The 17,500-nt window shown below is 42.1% G+C and overlaps 3 protein-coding genes and 1 long non-coding RNA gene across 4 annotated transcripts in view; 3 read left to right on the plus strand and 1 right to left on the minus strand.

Annotated features, from left to right (window-relative positions):
- Positions 1 to 7,731, minus strand: part of LOC149112527 (uncharacterized) — a 9,678-nt gene extending 1,947 nt beyond the window's left edge. The window contains exon 1 of the long non-coding RNA XR_016207477.1: positions 6,586 to 7,731. This is a non-coding gene — a long non-coding RNA (uncharacterized LOC149112527). The remainder of the gene's footprint in view (positions 1 to 6,585) is intronic.
- LOC149112528 (uncharacterized) lies at positions 2,945 to 3,878 on the plus strand. The gene has a single exon (XM_089290409.1). The coding sequence runs from the start codon at positions 3,088 to 3,090 to the stop codon at positions 3,742 to 3,744; it is 657 nt and encodes a 218-aa protein (XP_089146535.1). The 5' UTR covers positions 2,945 to 3,087; the 3' UTR covers positions 3,745 to 3,878.
- On the plus strand, positions 3,741 to 5,071 carry LOC149112529 (uncharacterized). The gene has a single exon (XM_089290408.1). The coding sequence runs from the start codon at positions 3,832 to 3,834 to the stop codon at positions 4,177 to 4,179; it is 348 nt and encodes a 115-aa protein (XP_089146534.1). The 5' UTR covers positions 3,741 to 3,831; the 3' UTR covers positions 4,180 to 5,071.
- A 2,595-nt stretch (positions 7,732 to 10,326) lies between the features above and the next one.
- Positions 10,327 to 16,844, plus strand: LOC149112530 (cornifelin homolog). Its single transcript, XM_089290406.1, has 4 exons — positions 10,327 to 10,541; positions 14,831 to 15,025; positions 15,413 to 15,552; positions 15,984 to 16,844. Exons 2-4 carry the CDS (start codon positions 14,848 to 14,850, stop codon positions 16,107 to 16,109), a joined length of 444 nt encoding a protein of 147 aa, XP_089146532.1. The 5' UTR covers positions 10,327 to 10,541; positions 14,831 to 14,847; the 3' UTR covers positions 16,110 to 16,844.
- Positions 16,845 to 17,500: the final 656 nt, after the last annotated feature.

Consider the following 17,500-nt stretch of genomic DNA (forward strand, 5'->3'; position numbering starts at 1 on the left):
AATCTTAGACTTGCCCCACTCTCTTCGAAGTCGAAGGGGTAAAAATTGGGGTGAGGGGGTACTCCCCATTCCAAATCCTAGATTTGTCCCACTCCCTTCTCGCCCAAAGAGGTAAAATAGGGATAAAGAGGTACTCCCTCTTAGTCTGCTATTTAAAACCTTCACACGTTTTGAAAAGGACCAAAACAAAGTTTGTTGACTCACGAAATGGAAGTTAGAAGAAGTCGAAGACTACTAGGATTGACCCCGAAGTAGATGAGTTCAAGGACAAATGTTTCATCTGTCAAGGCGACCTTGTCATTGACTCCTTGACTCGATGTAGTGCGAAAACTTATTGCTGTGGAAAATTTTTGCACAAGAGATGTTTGCAACAGGAGTTACAATACTCAGATAAGTGCGGACATTGCAAAACCTCAAATCCTCGGGGGAATGAAGATGAGGCACAACTTTCACCTTGGGAGGAGGTGGTACGAGAGAGGATTACCAACGCAACGAATGCCATCAATAGGTATCGGCGAGGGGGACGGCCTTATCATATTCACAATCGTAATATTGTTTCGTGGAGGACCTTGCCGTACCATGCGAATCTTTCCATCTGGTTTGAATTTTATACAAGACTCACCATCTTCGTGCAGCAAAGGGGAAACGCTACCCTGTACATCCATGCCTATGTCAACTTGCCGTGGATGACCATTACTCAATCAATAAGACAGACGGTGTATGAAATGTTCAGTAGAAACATCCCAACGGAAGTAATGCTCTGCGTGCGCGAAGTAAAGTTTAGGTTATTGTTCCTGTCGTGGCTGCACTACGACGTTGAGGATGAAGTGATTATCAACAGATTAACTCTTCAGTCATCTTTTTCACCCCCCATTTACCCTGAAGACACAGCTTGGGTGTAACGTGTAACTTTTATTGTAACTCAAAAAACTCGTAAAACAAAACAAAAACAAAAACAAAGAGTCTGAGTCTTTATAACGTTTATTGAATAATGATAATAAAAATAATAACATGAGCTCCGAAAGAGAATTGGTTACAATTTTTAACTCTTTAACTCTTGACCGTCGGTATTCCACAAAGTGTTGGGAACTAAACTCGTTTCCAGTTTCACAGACTCTTGGTCCCTGGCCTCAAAACGCACGATATTCTGCCCTAGTTTTCTTTGCTTTTGGTCATGAAGTCTTTGCCTGATCCGTTCCTTATTCTTGGCATAGTAACTTCTCCCATACTCGTTGATCCGTTCCCTGTTGTTTTTACAGTATTGCCTTCGATAATTTCTGATGTGCTCCTTGTTCTGTTGTCAATAGGCCCTCTGGCTGCTGGCGAGTCGTTCCTTGTTGTTTTCATACCATCTTTTACGACGGGTTTTGAGAATCCCGACGTTCTCTGCACGATATCTCTTTTGTTGGGCCAGGATTCGCTGTTTGTTCTTGGCATAATATTTTTTGTGGTAGGCCTTTTTACAGACAACCCTCTGGTCATTCCCTGACAGTTGATTGGAGCAATTCATCTTGCATGTGTGGCGTCTTACAAATAATGACTAAAACCCTGGAATCACACACTCTTATAAGAGTCACATGGCTAATTCAGGTCTTAACCTCTTCTTCTACTTCCTCTTCGTCATCGTCGTCGGGGAGTAACTTCTTCCGCATTAGTCTGTTTAGCAGGAATTTTCGTTTTGCCACTGCCGACTCGGCCGCTTCGTCAAAATCCATGTCGTCTTCCTCAATAAAGCGTCGAAGAGTCTTCATGACTTTACAGTGTATAGCGTCGTGTTTGATACGGTGAGTCTATTTTAGACGCTCTAAGTAAGTCCTTCGTAGCCTTCTTCTACTTACAGGTAATAGGACGTTGAAAGCAGCATTTTCGGCATAGTTTTGGGATTTTCCCTTATCCAGGAACTGCTGGACTTCCTTCAGGTAGGTTTCTTTGACGTCTTCCCCGACGTTTTGACGTAGCGGACTCCACGGATCTGGTTCATCGTCGTCCGCTTCTTCTTCCCCTTTGAAGCTGCTACTATCTTCATCTTCTTCCTGTTCCTCCTCAGGCTCCTCTTCATCCACCTCTTCTTCCTCTTCAACGTTCTCATCATTGTTATCCCACCACATTTACCACCACCACATCCACCACTACCACCACCACCACCACATTTACGACCACCACATCCACCACCACCACATTCACCACCACCGCCACCACCGCCACCACCACCACATTTACCACCACCACCACATTCACTACCACCGCCACATTCACCACCACCACCACATGCACCATCAACCACCATATTCACCACCACCACCTCCTATATCACCACCAAATGTACCACCACCGCCGCATCCACCACATTCATCACCACAGCCACATCCACCACCTACACCACCACCACCACCACCTACACCACCACCACATTTACCACCACCACCAAATTTCCCACCACATCCATCTCCACCGCCACCACCACATTCACCGCCACCACTGCCACATCCACCACATTTACCACCACCACCACATCCACCACATTCACCACCACCACCACCACATCCACCACCTACACCACCACCACTGCATCCACCACCACCACCACGTACACCACCACCTACACCACCACCACACTTACCACCACCACCACCACCACATCCACCACCACCACCACATTTACCACCACAGCCACATCCATTACCTACACCACCGCCACCGCATCCACCACCACCACATCCACCACCACCACATCCACCACCACCACCACATTCACCACATTCACCACCACCACCACATCCATTACCTGCACCACCACCACATTCACCATCACCACCACCACCGCCACCGCCTCCACCACACTCGTCAACTGGATCATTAATCATGTATAAAACTAAGGCATTAACTGCCTCAATTCATTTTGAGTCAAACTAGCAAGGAATCATCTCCCTTTATTGTCGATATTGTCATAGACTATTCTCCCTTGCAGACAGTAGAATTCGTCACGAAAAACATAGTTGTCAAAGCAGTGGATCAGAAAAGACACGAGATGTCCCAAATATCACATTTCCTACCGAAAAGCACCATGGGATCCCTGGTAGAATAGAAATGGGAGAAGCTTTTCGGTTCAAGACACCCTCCAGTATTTTGATCGTGGGCCCTTCTGGTTGTGGCAAGACTTGTTTTACCGAATCGTTACTCTTGGATCACTTGGAAGAATTGTTTGTAAACCCTCCCACTACGATTCATTATTGCTACGGGGCGTGGCAATACGGATTTAGAGACATGGAAGACGCTGGTGTGCAATTTCACGAAGGGATTCCAGATTCAGACCATCTCAAGTCATGGTTTCCGAAGGGTGGATTACTCGTACTGGACGATCTGATGGCAGAGGGAGGTGAGGACAAAGCGTTGCTAGACTTATTCACCAAACACTCTCATCATCAAAATATCACCGTGTTGTACTTATGCCAAGACATGTTTCCACCAGGGAAATACGCCAAGAGTATTTCCAGGAACGCCCACTACATCGTAGCCTTCAAAAATCCGAGAGATCAATTAGGGATGAAGAATTTACTGCTTCAAGCTTTTCCCACTTGCTGGCAAGACATGATGGACGCGTATCAAAAAGTGACCGAACGACCGTTTGGGTACACGGTCCTGGATTTACATCCCGCCAGTGATGACAGGAAACGCGTGTTTAGTCACCTCATGACGCACGAAGGATACCCACGCTGGCATCGAAGAAAGAGAGAGGATGTCTGATCTTGCCCAAAATGGTATATTAAACATCAGTTTAATCGACTCGGTTCATTTGAAGTACGTTGCCTTGGGTGAAGGTCGACGAGAATCATGGATGATCGTTCAACAGATATTTTTGGCCCCGTGGAAGATAACAATGATGAGAACGTTGAAGAGGAAGAAGAGGTGGATGAAGAGGAGCCTGAGGAGGAACAGGAAGAAGATGAAGATAGTAGCAGCTTCAAAGAGGAAGAAGAAGCGGACGACGATGAACCAGATCCGTGGAGTCCGCTACGTCAAAACGTCGGGGAAGACGTCAAAGAAACCTACCTGAAGGAAGTCCAGCAGTTCCTGGATAAGGGAAAATCCCAAAACTATGCCGAAAATGCTGCTTTCAACGTCCTATTACCTGTAAGTAGAAGAAGGCTACGAAGGACTTACTTAGAGCGTCTAAAATAGACTCACCGTATCAAACACGACGCTATACACCGTAAAGTCATGAAGACTCTTCGACGCTTTATTGAGGAAGACGACATGGATTTTGACGAAGCGGCCGAGTCGGCAGTGGCAAAACGAAAATTCCTGCTAAACAGACTAATGCGGAAGAAGTTACTCCCCGACGACGATGACGAAGAGGAAGTAGAAGAAGAGGTTAAGACCTGAATTAGCCATGTGACTCTTATAAGAGTGTGTGATTCCAGGGTTTTAGTCATTATTTGTAAGACGCCACACATGCAAGATGAATTGCTCCAATCAACTGTCAGGGAATGACCAGAGGGTTGTCTGTAAAAAGGCCTACCACAAAAAATATTATGCCAAGAACAAACAGCGAATCCTGGCCCAACAAAAGAGATATCGTGCAGAGAACGTCGGGATTCTCAAAACCCGTCGTAAAAGATGGTATGAAAACAACAAGGAACGACTCGCCAGCAGCCAGAGGGCCTATTGACAACAGAACAAGGAGCACATCAGAAATTATCGAAGGCAATACTGTAAAAACAACAGGGAACGGATCAACGAGTATGGGAGAAGTTACTATGCCAAGAATAAGGAACGGATCAGGCAAAGACTTCATGACCAAAAGCAAAGAAAACTAGGGCAGAATATCGTGCGTTTTGAGGCCAGGGACCAAGAGTCTGTGAAACTGGAAACGAGTTTAGTTCCCAACACTTTGTGGAATACCGACGGTCAAGAGTTAAAGAGTTAAAAATTGTAACCAATTCTCTTTCGGAGCTCATGTTATTATTTTTATTATCATTATTCAATAAACGTTATAAAGACTCAGACTCTTTGTTTTTGTTTTTGTTTTGTTTTACGAGTTTTTTGAGTTACAATAAAAGTTACACGTTACACCCAAGCTGTGTCTTCAGGGTAAATGGGGGGTGAAAAAGATGACTGAAGAGTTAATCTGTTGATAATCACTTCATCCTCAACGTCGTAGTGCAGCCACGACAGGAACAATAACCTAAACTTTACTTCGCGCACGCAGAGCATTACTTCCGTTGGGATGTTTCTACTGAACATTTCATACACCGTCTGTCTTATTGATTGAGTAATGGTCATCCACGGCAAGTTGACATAGGCATGGATGTACAGGGTAGCGTTTCCCCTTTGCTGCACGAAGATGGTGAGTCTTGTATAAAATTCAAACCAGATGGAAAGATTCGCATGGTACGGCAAGGTCCTCCACGAAACAATATTACGATTGTGAATATGATAAGGCCGTCCCCCTCGCCGATACCTATTGATGGCATTCGTTGCGTTGGTAATCCTCTCTCGTACCACCTCCTCCCAAGGTGAAAGTTGTGCCTCATCTTCATTCCCCCGAGGATTTGAGGTTTTGCAATGTCCGCACTTATCTGAGTATTGTAACTCCTGTTGCAAACATCTCTTGTGCAAAAATTTTCCACAGCAATAAGTTTTCGCACTACATCGAGTCAAGGAGTCAATGACAAGGTCGCCTTGACAGATGAAACATTTGTCCTTGAACTCATCTACTTCGGGGTCAATCCTAGTAGTCTTCGACTTCTTCTAACTTCCATTTCGTGAGTCAACAAACTTTGTTTTGGTCCTTTTCAAAACGTGTGAAGGTTTTAAATAGCAGACTAAGAGGGAGTACCTCTTTATCCCTATTTTACCTCTTTGGGCGAGAAGGGAGTGGGACAAATCTAGGATTTGGAATGGGGAGTACCCCCTCACCCCAATTTTTACCCCTTCGACTTCGAAGAGAGTGGGGCAAGTCTAAGATTGGTTCCCGATGAGGTCATCAGCCCAGGATGCTTTGGAACGGGGAGTACCCCCTTACCCCGATTTTTACCCCTTCGACTGTGAAGGGAGTGGGGCAAGTCTAGGATTGGTTCCCGATGAGGTCAGCGTCCCAGGATGCTTTGGAACGAATAGAAAGGTATATAAGTGCCTCGGACACAAGTCTCTCAGTCTCCATCATGGCCGCTTGTTGGATGGACCTCTGTCGTTTAGGACTACAGGACACTGTAAGTATCGATTTTGAAGTTGCATGACATTTTTTGCGTGACCCTGGCGTGATTTGTGTCGCCATGGAAATCCGTGAGACCGATCCCAGTCCTCCGTCGAGGCTGGTGGGCTGTTTTCCAACATGGCCGACTTTCGTGGGCGCCGCCATCTTGAATTCCTAATTTGGCTCCTGATTGGCTGAAATTTGTGGCGGCCATCTTGGATTTGGAAAACAATAGCATCCATTGTTCTTAATTCGGCTCCTGATTGGCTGAAATTTGTGGCGGCCATCTTGGATGTGGAAAACAATAGCGTCCATTGTTCTCCAAACAATAGCCTATTGTCTTTCTCGGCTTCTGATTGGTTACCGCACATATGAGCGTCCATTACTACTGCCACTGTGTTGTAAGTTATCAGTGAAATCAACAAAATAAACAAGTGTTAAAATCATTTCCTGGAGTACTGTAGTAACGTTTTTTATCATGGATGTCGTGGGTGTCGCAACGCAAATGAAAAAAACATATATATTTATACTAACTTAAACAAAAAAAACAACAAAAAAACATTTTCCATTATTTTATCCACACAACGTTTCAAAAACTGCTTTCATCGGATTGCTGGAAACGAATATTTTACTCGAGAGTGGCTATCCGCGTCACGCAATTACTTACATTCCAACGGCGGATTTTGGGCAAAATCTATGAGAAACACAGGCCAAGGCGGGCGACTTGAAACCATTTGCCCAGAGATATTTTTTGGTATCCTAACAGGTGGGTGTTTATTTAACCCGTAGAAAGTGTTTTTATGGTATTTAAAGTTATAGCCCATAGAAAAATATGGCGATGTTTTCACGCAATAATTCTCTTGCGACACACTGTACAATTTTGCGTGTCAGTTTGATCTCTTTTCGGGCTCAAAACTGACTTTGATTTATTTTATTTTTCGTTCAGTCATACCACGAAGACCTGAACTGAATATAAAATCCATTGAAAGATTCTCAAGTAGCTGTTCTGCGGAGCGCGAAGCAATCAAATATTCGGAAAATTCAGCAAAACCGGAAGTAGTTTTTGAGCCCAATCGGGTCGAAATCGTTTTCGGCGTATTTCTACCAAAGAAAGCTGTATTAGCAGAAGCTAACTATTGTCCGTTTCTATTCTTACTAGGACCTATCTATGGACAAAATACAAGCGAAATCAATTTTTCGACTTGTGCCATTGATAGGCGATTTAGGTCCATTTTTATAGGCATTCACTCTTAATAATAGCTAAAACCGCAAAACCGAAAATCCCAACGGCCCCCTCTATGACAAATTCTGCAGTGAAGAGCTTCGAGTGCTGAGTAATGAGATTCGAAATGCTCAACGAATTCTCGAATGATCAAACTCTCCATATCATTTTTTAAAGAAAGGAAACGGTTAGGAAAACTCTGCGTTTTGGTCAATGTAAATTTTAAATAAGAAAAAATAAAATGACAGAAATAAAACCAAAGGGAAAAAAATAAGAAAGTAAAAATAATTATCGTTTCCCTTACGTGAAAAGGGCCGTTACCAGGCCATCACGGGAGACACAAGAAACGGTCGAATGACCGAGACACTCTTCAGATTTAGTGATCTGAATCCCATTCCTTGTCGGAATAGCTGTGCAACGTTTGTATATCAGAAGATAAGAAGAGGTTCGCATATTGATATTAAGTATCACATTGTAGTCCTTCGCATGCTATCGTCCACTTTTAATCATATGGCGTGGAAAAGAAAGAAGGCACTTTCTCCACTTCCAAGTTTCTGTTTTTTCGTCGGTCAACTGAAAGCCTTTCAGAATCATATTTAGCAATCTGCAGTATTCAAGAATTCATCATGGTAATTGGGATCTTAAAACGAAAACTGAAACAACTAGGAATCTTCCTCGCGCTAAGGGAGTTCAATCCTGAGCTATACTGACAAGCACCAGTTAAGTTTTAGATGCTAACTTTTAGGGACTCGACTAAAATTTGCTTCGTTTTAGATTCTTCGTCAGATTGTTCGGCGCGTCTCAACCCCGTCATGCCAAATGAGAAACTCTTTTACTTTAGCATTCGATTACGTTTGAGTCTGAGTTTTAGAACCCACATAAAAGGGAAACCGCTAGCATATAGTTATTAGTCGAGTGTAATTAACTGGATATTTTACCTTCCTTCAAATTTTCATGTAATATTCCTGTTCTTCGCGTAGTCAGAAGCATATTTTCCAGGCTGGATGGACATTTGATAGTTATTGATTGACATTCACACTTTGCATTCAGGGCCGTCACTGCCACAAAACAATTATGACTGAGGCAATGTCCATGGTTAAATTCTCTCGATAGGTCTTTAGCAGTGTTTTACTATCCCCCTTCAAAAAAAAATACAATAAAAACGAAAACAATGCTTGAGGCAAGTACCTCGGCCTGCCTCAAATTGGCGTCGGCCCTGGTATTTATGCATCCCTATGCGGGGTCATCTAATAAGCAAGTGTCGGTAGACTGAAGGAAATGATCTCTGGATTATATGCCGCCTCGCAAAACGCCAGGAATAACTGTGAAAGAGTCAAGTGATTGAAAATTGCCTAATGGTGAATTTCGCTTTAAGAGTCGTGTCTGGTTCACTCGCTCAATCCTCTTCATGCCTTTGGGAAAATAAGGCCTGAAGCCGTGATTGATTATCGGCTGAATTTGCTGAGACTTGTCGCGTAAACGATTTTGATTTTGCTTCATTTCTAGGAAAGAGAACATAATCAGAGATTACATTTTTAATTATTGGTAACTTTATTTATACACGGTAACAATTCCTTAAGCACAATTTAAAAGTAAAATCAGCTGTTCCTGGTGGGGTGAGGAATGCGTCTGCATGATGCTTTTAAGATCTCGCCAAACCCCCAGGTAAAATGATTCATTCTGGGGTTATTTAGCCTCTACCAGATTTGTACATCTCAAACCACAATTATGGACGGACCATTATTTTTTTTTAGGGGGGTGGATGGGCAATTAATACCAAAACAACTTCCTGCACAGCAAAAGCGACTGAAAAAAACAAACAAACAAACAATCCTGCAAAGGGAGCCATGGGGGAAATATCGATTAGGTGCTTTTTTCAGGTCCTGTTTTTTGATGTTTAAAAAATTCTTCCACAACCTAGTGACCACCAAAAGCATCATGCGCAACCTAAAGGGAAGAATAAAATTTCATGCCCCAGAAAATTGCCCAAGCGCCCCCCCCCCCCCCCTCCCTCAAAAAAGAATATTCTGTCCTATATGGTGACCGACATGGTAAGCACTATCCTTCTGTTCTTTTTTGTTTTACTTAGATTTAGCTAAGCATCCTTGAAACATGTCGCAGCCGGGATATCCTCAGCCACTGATGGCCCAACCAATAGGTTTCCTGCGAACTAACACAACTGATGTCGTGACCCAACCCACTGAGCTACAACAGGGGACGCTTGACTGGAGCACTGGTCTGTACGGATGTTTTGAAGACTGTTTCTTCATGTAAGTGAAATGTTCGACGCCTGACTGGAGAACCCGCACGTTCGAAAATTCGTCGTTTACCTTTTGCTTAATACTGAGATCTACAATTGGACAGAAGTCCTCTTGTAACTTACTCTAACCAATTAGAGCTTCATGTAGATGTAGATTCAGATGCAAATGCAGATAACGGTGTAGATGAAGATGTAGATGTAGATAAAGGTGAAGATGTAGATGTAGATAAAGATGAAGATGTACATGAGGATGTAGATGTAGATGAATGTGCAGATGCAGTTGTAGATAACGATGCAGATGTAGCTGTAGATGTAGATAAAGATGCAGATGTAGCTGTAGATGTAGATAAAGGTGAAGATGTAGATGTAGATAAAGATGAAGATGTACATGAGGATGTAGACGTAGATGAATGTGCAGATGCAGTTGTAGATAACGATGCAGATGTAGCTGTAGATGTAGATAAAGATGAAGATGAAGATGTAGATGTAGATGTAGATAAAGAGACGATGTAGATGTAGATGTTGATGTAGATAAAGATGAAGATGTAGATGTAGATGTTGATGTAGATGTAGATGAAGATGCAATTGCCTTTGTGTAGAAATGTGACTTAGTTGTAGAAATCCGTAGGATCCCTAACAACTGCCATTACCATATATATTGTACACCTGGTGTTACTCTTTTCGTGGTACGTCCGATAATCATCATCGTTCCCGCTTAGGACTGGAAGCTCCTATCGTGAAAGCCGTCACCAGACCCTCGCGGTTGAATTATGAACGGTTGAATGACCCAGACACTCGTCAGATTTAATGCTCTGATTTCCATTCCTTGTCGAAAAAGCTGCGCAACGTTTGTATACCAGAAGGTAAGAAGAAACTCACATATTAACATTAAGTATTACATCGCGGTCCCTTGCATGCTCTCGGCCCCTTTTAATCATATATGACGCGAGAAAGATAGAGGGCACTTTCTCTGCTTGCAAGTTTCTTTTTTTTTCGTCGACTGAAAGCCTTTGTTTAGCAATTCGCAGTATTCAAGCTCTTCAAAAATTCATCATGGCAATTGGGATCTTAACACGAAAACTGAAACAATAATCTTCCTTGGCGCTCTAAGGGAATTCAATCCTGAGCTATACTGACAAGCATGAAGTTTTAGATGCCGACCTTTTCTTCGACTCGTCTTTGGATTGTTTGTTCAGCGCGTTATTATAACCCCGTCACGTGAAATGTGAAACTCTTTTACTTTAGCATGTAGTTAAATTTGGTCTGAGCTTTTAAACTCACGCGAAATTAAAGGAAACCGCTATAACATATTGTTAGTAGTCGAGTGTGGTGGATCTTTTGCCGTCTTTTGGAATATTCATGTTCTTCACGTAGTCAGTACTTGCATATTTTCTGGGTTTGGATGTAACTTACATTTGATAGTTACAGACATTCTCCCTTCGCATTCATACATTTCTGTAGCTACATTTGTTCGATTCTGACAAGCATGAAGTTTTAGATGTCGCCTTTTCGAGACTCGACTAAAATTTGCATCGTTTTCTTTGACTCTTCGTTGGATTGTTTTTTCAGCGCGTCTTAACCCGTCATGCGAAATGTGATTTCGTTTACTTTACAGTACTTTAGCATGCAGTTAGGTTTTGGTCTGACTTTAATTTTCACGTCTGAATATTCCTGTTCTTCCCGTAGTTAGTAGCATATTTTCCGGGTTGGATGGACATGTGATAGTTATTGACATTAGCACATCCCAATCAGGACCGTCTCTGCCACAAAACAATTATGACTGAGGCAATGTCCATGGTTAAATTCTCCTCCTAGTAATTTAGTTTTTATTATCCCTCTTCAAAAATAAACCAACAAAAACCAAAACAATGCTTTACGCAGGTGCCTCGGTTTGCCTCAAACTGGCTATAGCCTTGGCATTCATTCATTGCTTTAACTCTGTTTGTATCCACATGCGGGACATCTGATAAGCAAATGTCGGTCGACTGAAAGAAATGATCTCTGAATTATATGCTGCCTCGCAAAACGTCAGGAAAAACTCTAAAAGGGTTAGTGATTGAATATTGCCCAATGGCGAATTTATTCTCAGGGTCGTGACTGGTTCACTCGCTCAATTCCCTTCATGCCTTTGGGCACATAAGGCCTGAAACCGTGACTGTCTGATTATGTAGTTGAATTAGCATTGCTGAGACTTTTCCCCGGAAAAGATTTAGATTTTGTTTCCTTTCTAGGAAAGAGAACATAATTATGTTTTTAATTAGCTGTTCCGGGTGAGGTCAGAGATGCGTTTGCATGATGTTTCTAAAATCTCGCCAAATCCCGAGATAAAATGATTCATTCTGGGGTTAGTTTAAGCCTCCTCCAGGCGTTCAGTTGTGGCACAACGCGAAAAATCGACGGAGCGAAATAAAGGAGAGAGAGACTAACTGAACGCTTCGTGCCAGGAGGAGGAGGCTAAGGTCATTTCGTCATAAGCAATAATCGTCAGACTGAACGTGCGGCGATGAGAAGAAAACCAGATACGAGTTCGCGTTGCATATATAAACAAACACTCATTGGCTAAGAAGATCTTTTCTGATAGGTCCACTAAAAGAAAACCATCTTGCACGCGATCCTTTAATACTTAGACGTTAACGTGACATAACAAAGTCACGCAATGCACGCGATGCTTCTCATAAATTCATTTTGGGTTTCTTCGTCAAAATTAAAGCAAAAAACGGAAGAACGTCCTTGCAGCAAGGAAAAGAAAAACAGGTTCTATGTAATAATTGTAAACGAAAAACAAAAACAGTTGACGACACAAATTAAAATATCACATTCTACACATTTCGCGATGGGTGAAAATTCCGTGAACTGGATCCATTTCGGGTGAGTTCAAGACATTCTTCGACCTCAGTCTCCGGATCTCTTCTTCCTGCCTAGGAGCAAAAGGAAAAATGAGAGACTTCGGGCCTGCACAAGGAAACCAAATCCTACGTTTTCAGGGACTCCCTCAACAAATCTAGCGAGATCCCTACAGTTTGAAATTCGCGAGTAAATAGACACGAGTGGTTTACTGGAAAATACACCACTCATAAAATGCATACGAAACCACATCCGGGACTCGGGTGGCGTATTTTCCATATCCTCACTAGTGAAGATATCGATGATAACTTAGTCTCTTAAATGGTACTTAAATTCTTTGGTGTATGATCGAAACATCTTCGGGTCTTCCTCGAAAGTCTTCGGCTATCTTCGGTAATCTTTGGAAATTTTCGGAAAATGTTCGGCAACGTTCGTGTGACCTTCGAACAAGTTTTGGAGAATCTCGGAAATCTCCGGAAAGTGGTCGGAAATCTTCGGAAAATCGTCAAAAACGCCTTCATCAGTATGTCTATCTAACATTACACGTTAGCTAGAAGATACGAATTTTATGTTATCCTGGCAATTAAGTCGATAGCTTGTCCCACGACCCCTGCGATACGGTACAGCCCTCTATCAATCGAGCTATCAAGCAAACAGGGGGCTGGTCACTTTGTAGGTGCAACATACCCGCAGAAGGTGAAAATATGCAAGAAAATATACGAAACATCAAAAACAAATAAATACATTAAACGCCATCACAGCGATGTACGCAAGGTGCAAACGCTTAATAGAGTATGGAATAGAGGATAATACATGGGAGCTCTTAGATATGGAATATCTCTTCGGTTGTTCAACTCGATATCTCACGAGTAAGCGTCAAACATGATATCCGTGAAGTCATGGATATCTTCACTAGTGAGGATATGGAAAATATGTCACCCGAGTCCCGGATGTGGTTTCGTATGATATCTCACTCGTTCGCTACGCTTACTCGTGAGATATAAAGTTGAACACGAGCAACCATGTATTATTTTGTTTATTATATAAACATACTGACTGATAAGACGTTTTTGACGGAAGATTTCGAAAGATTTTCGACCATTATCCGAATATTCTCCAAAAGTTGTCCGAAGACCACACGAATGTTTCCGAACATTTTCCGAAGCTTACTGAAGATTTCCGAAGATAACCAAAGATTGCCGAAGACCTTCGAGGAAGATCCGAAGATATGTCGATCATACACCAATATAAATTTAAGTACAGTTTAAGGGTCAAACATAGACCCCATTCATAAATGGCTGCCAATTTAAAAAAATTCTTTTGTATGCATTTAAATTAAGTCAACTAGCCTCGACTGAGAGTAAAAATTCTTTTGAATTATCAGCTCAAAAACGAGGTTAGTTGGGCTAATATTAATTCTTACAAACGAATTTTTAGGTAGCAGCCATTTATGGCCTGAGTAGGGTCAATGATGTCAGTGAAATCATCGATATCTTCACTAGTAAGGATATGGAAAATAAGCCACTCGAGTCCCGGATGTGGTTTCGTATGAATTATACGAGTGGTGTTTTCCAGTATAACACTTGTGGCTATATGCTAAAGAAACATATTTCCAGCCTAGTATGTTTTATTTTTTACGCAATTTCAGCACTAAATCAAAGTACTGACGTCACGAAAGTTGGAGAGAGTGTAACGAAGATATCCTAGATAAGAGGCCGCGCGGGGGACTAGGGGGTGATAGGCTGCCATGCATGTTCCAGTAACATACACATAGAGGATGAAAATATACAAGAAAATATACGAAATATCATGTACCAAGAAATACAGCAAATGCCATCACAGCGATGTACGCAAGTTTTATTATTATTATTATTATTATTATTATTATTATTATTATTGTTATTATTATTATTATTGCTGAACACATAATTACTTACATTGCCTTACTCTACTTACAACACGACACAATACTTAACCTACTTACGATACACTACATCATTGTTATTATCATCATCATTATTATTATTATTATTACAGTATTATTATTATTTCTAATGCTTTTAGTGTCTTACAAACGTCACTTACAATACATAAAAAAAAAAAAACTATTTACAATATTTGGCATTACCTTACTTACAATACGCGATAATAACTTATTATGACTTACAAATTACGCATTACGATGTATAACAGCAGCCACTTTTGTTACGTTCGTTTGCACGTCTCAAACCACAGTTAGTTTGACCTGTATTCTGACCGTCATGTGTAGCACTATCATTCTGTTCTTTTCTGTTTTACTTAAATTTAGCTAAGCATCTTTGAAACATGTCGCAGCCAGGATATACTGAGCCAGGATATCCTCAGCCAATTATGGCCCAACCAATGGGTTTTCAGCAAACTAACACCACTGTTGTCGTGAACCAACCCGCTCCAGTTGTGCTACAACAAGGAATGCGTGACTGGAGCACTGGTCTGTGCGGATGCTGTGAAGACTGTTATTCATGTGAGTGAAATGTTCGCCGCTTGGCGGGACAACCCACAGGTTCGAAAGTTCGTCGTTTACGTTTTACGTTACACTGAGATCTACAATTGGATAAAAGTCCTCTTGTAACTTATTCTAATCAATCAGAGCGTGGCAACTGTGACTCGTGACTTTGCATAGCCGCGTTGTCCCACGCTTGGTTCGTTGCGTTTTTTAGGCTTGTTGTGATTGGCTTAGCACCTTTTTTTCGAAACTGCCCTTACCTTCTTTTTTCTTTCCTTGCTCGTTTTCACCAGTTGCCCTTAGCAAACAGGATTTACGTTCTCTTGACCAAGAGGCATATGTGCTTTGGTGGCTTTGGATTCGAAAAAAATATGCCAAAACACTAATAACTTGTTTAATTTGCAGGTTGCATGGGACTCTTTTGCCCGTGCTTTTTGCTGTGTGATGTCTCCTCAAGAATGGGCGAGGGTTATTACTTTGCCGCATTTTGTCCTGGAGCTCTGCTTGGACTGAGGATCAAACTCAGGGTGCAGGAAAACATTCAGGTAGGTTCACCGACTTAGATTCGTACTTCGTCCGTGGAACAAATAATCGCCAAGGTGAACGACCATATTCTTATGATATCTGCACGTCTAAGGAGAACACAAAAACCTGGTAAAACGGTCACGCAAAAATTTTAAAGGAGGTTAGCTGGAACTAAAACAACTTTGTATTCAAAGTCAAAATGGAAATGTCGCCTAGTACAGGCAAAAGGATGTATATCATCGTCCCTGATACAAAGAAAATTATATTGGCGAAAGGATAAATCATCCAATGGAAAAAATAGAACGCTCAGTTTTCACGACTTCACATATACAATGTAGTGATGGAGAGATATAAGCAACCGCTAGCAACGAATACCGCAGTTCCCAAACGCCTTCGTACGATTCCCACACTACACTACACGCTAACGAACTCACATTTTTTGTATTTCTAGGGAAGCCTGTGCAATGATTTCTGCGAGGTGAATTGTTGCGGCACTTGTGTGTTATGCCAGCTGAGTCGTGAGCTTGACCATGTTCTCGCGGCCGGGATGAGGCGTAGTTACGATCAGAACTTTTAGCAAGTTGTTTTTAAGTTTAAAACTGGCTGGGTAATAGTACTTTAGTCAGATGTAGAAACAGGGTTTTGTTCTCGAATACGTTTCTATCAGGCTGTCAACTTTTGTTTTAGACTGGTTAAAAAACGTGTAAGCTGTGTCAAGATGTTATCGACACGCTCAAAGTCACAAAATCCCCGGCATTTCAATTTCAGTTTGTCCTTGGCATACACAATAGAGTGGAGAACGGCGGTGAACATAGAAGCGACTGACTCCTTGCGCTTCTTTTTTCTTTCTGTGATTCAGTGTGCAGTGAAGGGAACAGAACAGTGTGGGTGTCAGTAATCGATACTGGCTTTTGATTAGAGAAAAGGTGATTGAGGTTGGAAAATCAGTACAAAATTGATGCCCTTCCGGATTTTGACTTTGAGTTTTAACTATGTCGTAAGGTGTCCCCAACTATCGTGTGGAACAGTACACTAGATGATTAAGTTCTTACTTTCTGAATGGCTGACTGATTGACAGACAGACAGACAGACAGACAGACTGACTGACGGACTGACTGACAGACAGACTGACGGACGGACGGACGGACGCACTGACTGACTGACTTATGGACTGACGGACGGACTGACGGACGGACGGACGGACTGACGGGTCAATAAAATAAAGTATTAACGGTCTTAACGATAAATCTATTTTATGTAAGTAGAACTGTAAATTTTGTGTTTTTTTATCATTAAAATTTCCACGAACGAACATTGTTTTGTTTTGGAGAAACTGACAGTTCATAGCTGTAGGTGTTGTCTAGACTCTGACATACTGCGTTAAATCGCTTTTATTTGGTTGAGTTGTTTCTGTGGTTTCTTGAAAGGATGACTCAGGGTCGTCACGCAACGCTCCTCACCACACCACTGTCAATGTTGTCACGCAATTCTCCTCCCACTATTTTAGAGGCAAGAACTTTTGCGTGACAACTCTAATTACGACTGCACTGGGAATGGGACTATTGTTTCTGTTAAGGCGATAACTAGCTAAGTGAAAGATAAAGCTCTCGAAAACAGATCGTTGATTGGTTAACTAGCGTTTCCATTCCAATGCGAAGGATTTGATGGGTCAGTTCACCGTAGCTCGGTTATGTTGATGTGTCACGTGACATGGAATGATAGGATGAAAAAATTATGCTTTACCATTCAACAGCCTGTTCCGGGCTCTCGGTAGTTGGAGACAAGCGAAAAAAAGGGCGATCGAGAGAAAAAACGAGGGGGAATGAGACGAGGAAAGGAAGGGAAGGCCTTAGTCCTCCCTCGTTTTTTCTCTCGCTTGCTCTCCTTTCTCCCCACCTACACAGAGTATAGAACAGGTTAGCATTCAACAGTAAATGTAGATGGAGATGGATCGCGATGAATATGGAG

The sequence above is a fragment of the Orbicella faveolata genome, unplaced genomic scaffold (assembly GCF_042242905.1).
Source record: "Orbicella faveolata isolate gen_17 unplaced genomic scaffold, um_ofav_v1 contig_2, whole genome shotgun sequence".
NCBI lineage: Eukaryota > Metazoa > Cnidaria > Anthozoa > Scleractinia > Merulinidae > Orbicella > Orbicella faveolata.

Bases quoted from the DNA above. Each gene is read 5' to 3' on its own strand.
- LOC149112529 (XM_089290408.1), top strand. From the start codon at position 3,832: ATGGATGATCGTTCAACAGATATTTTTGGCCCCGTGGAAGATAACAAT.
- LOC149112530 (XM_089290406.1), top strand. From the start codon at position 14,848: ATGTCGCAGCCAGGATATACTGAGCCAGGATATCCTCAGCCAATTATG. The intron at 15,026-15,412 runs GTGAGTGAAATG...TTTAATTTGCAG, and splicing joins CTGTGAAGACTGTTATTCAT to GTTGCATGGGACTCTTTTGC. The intron at 15,553-15,983 runs GTAGGTTCACCG...TTGTATTTCTAG, and splicing joins GGGTGCAGGAAAACATTCAG to GGAAGCCTGTGCAATGATTT.
- LOC149112528 (XM_089290409.1), top strand. From the start codon at position 3,088: ATGGGAGAAGCTTTTCGGTTCAAGACACCCTCCAGTATTTTGATCGTG.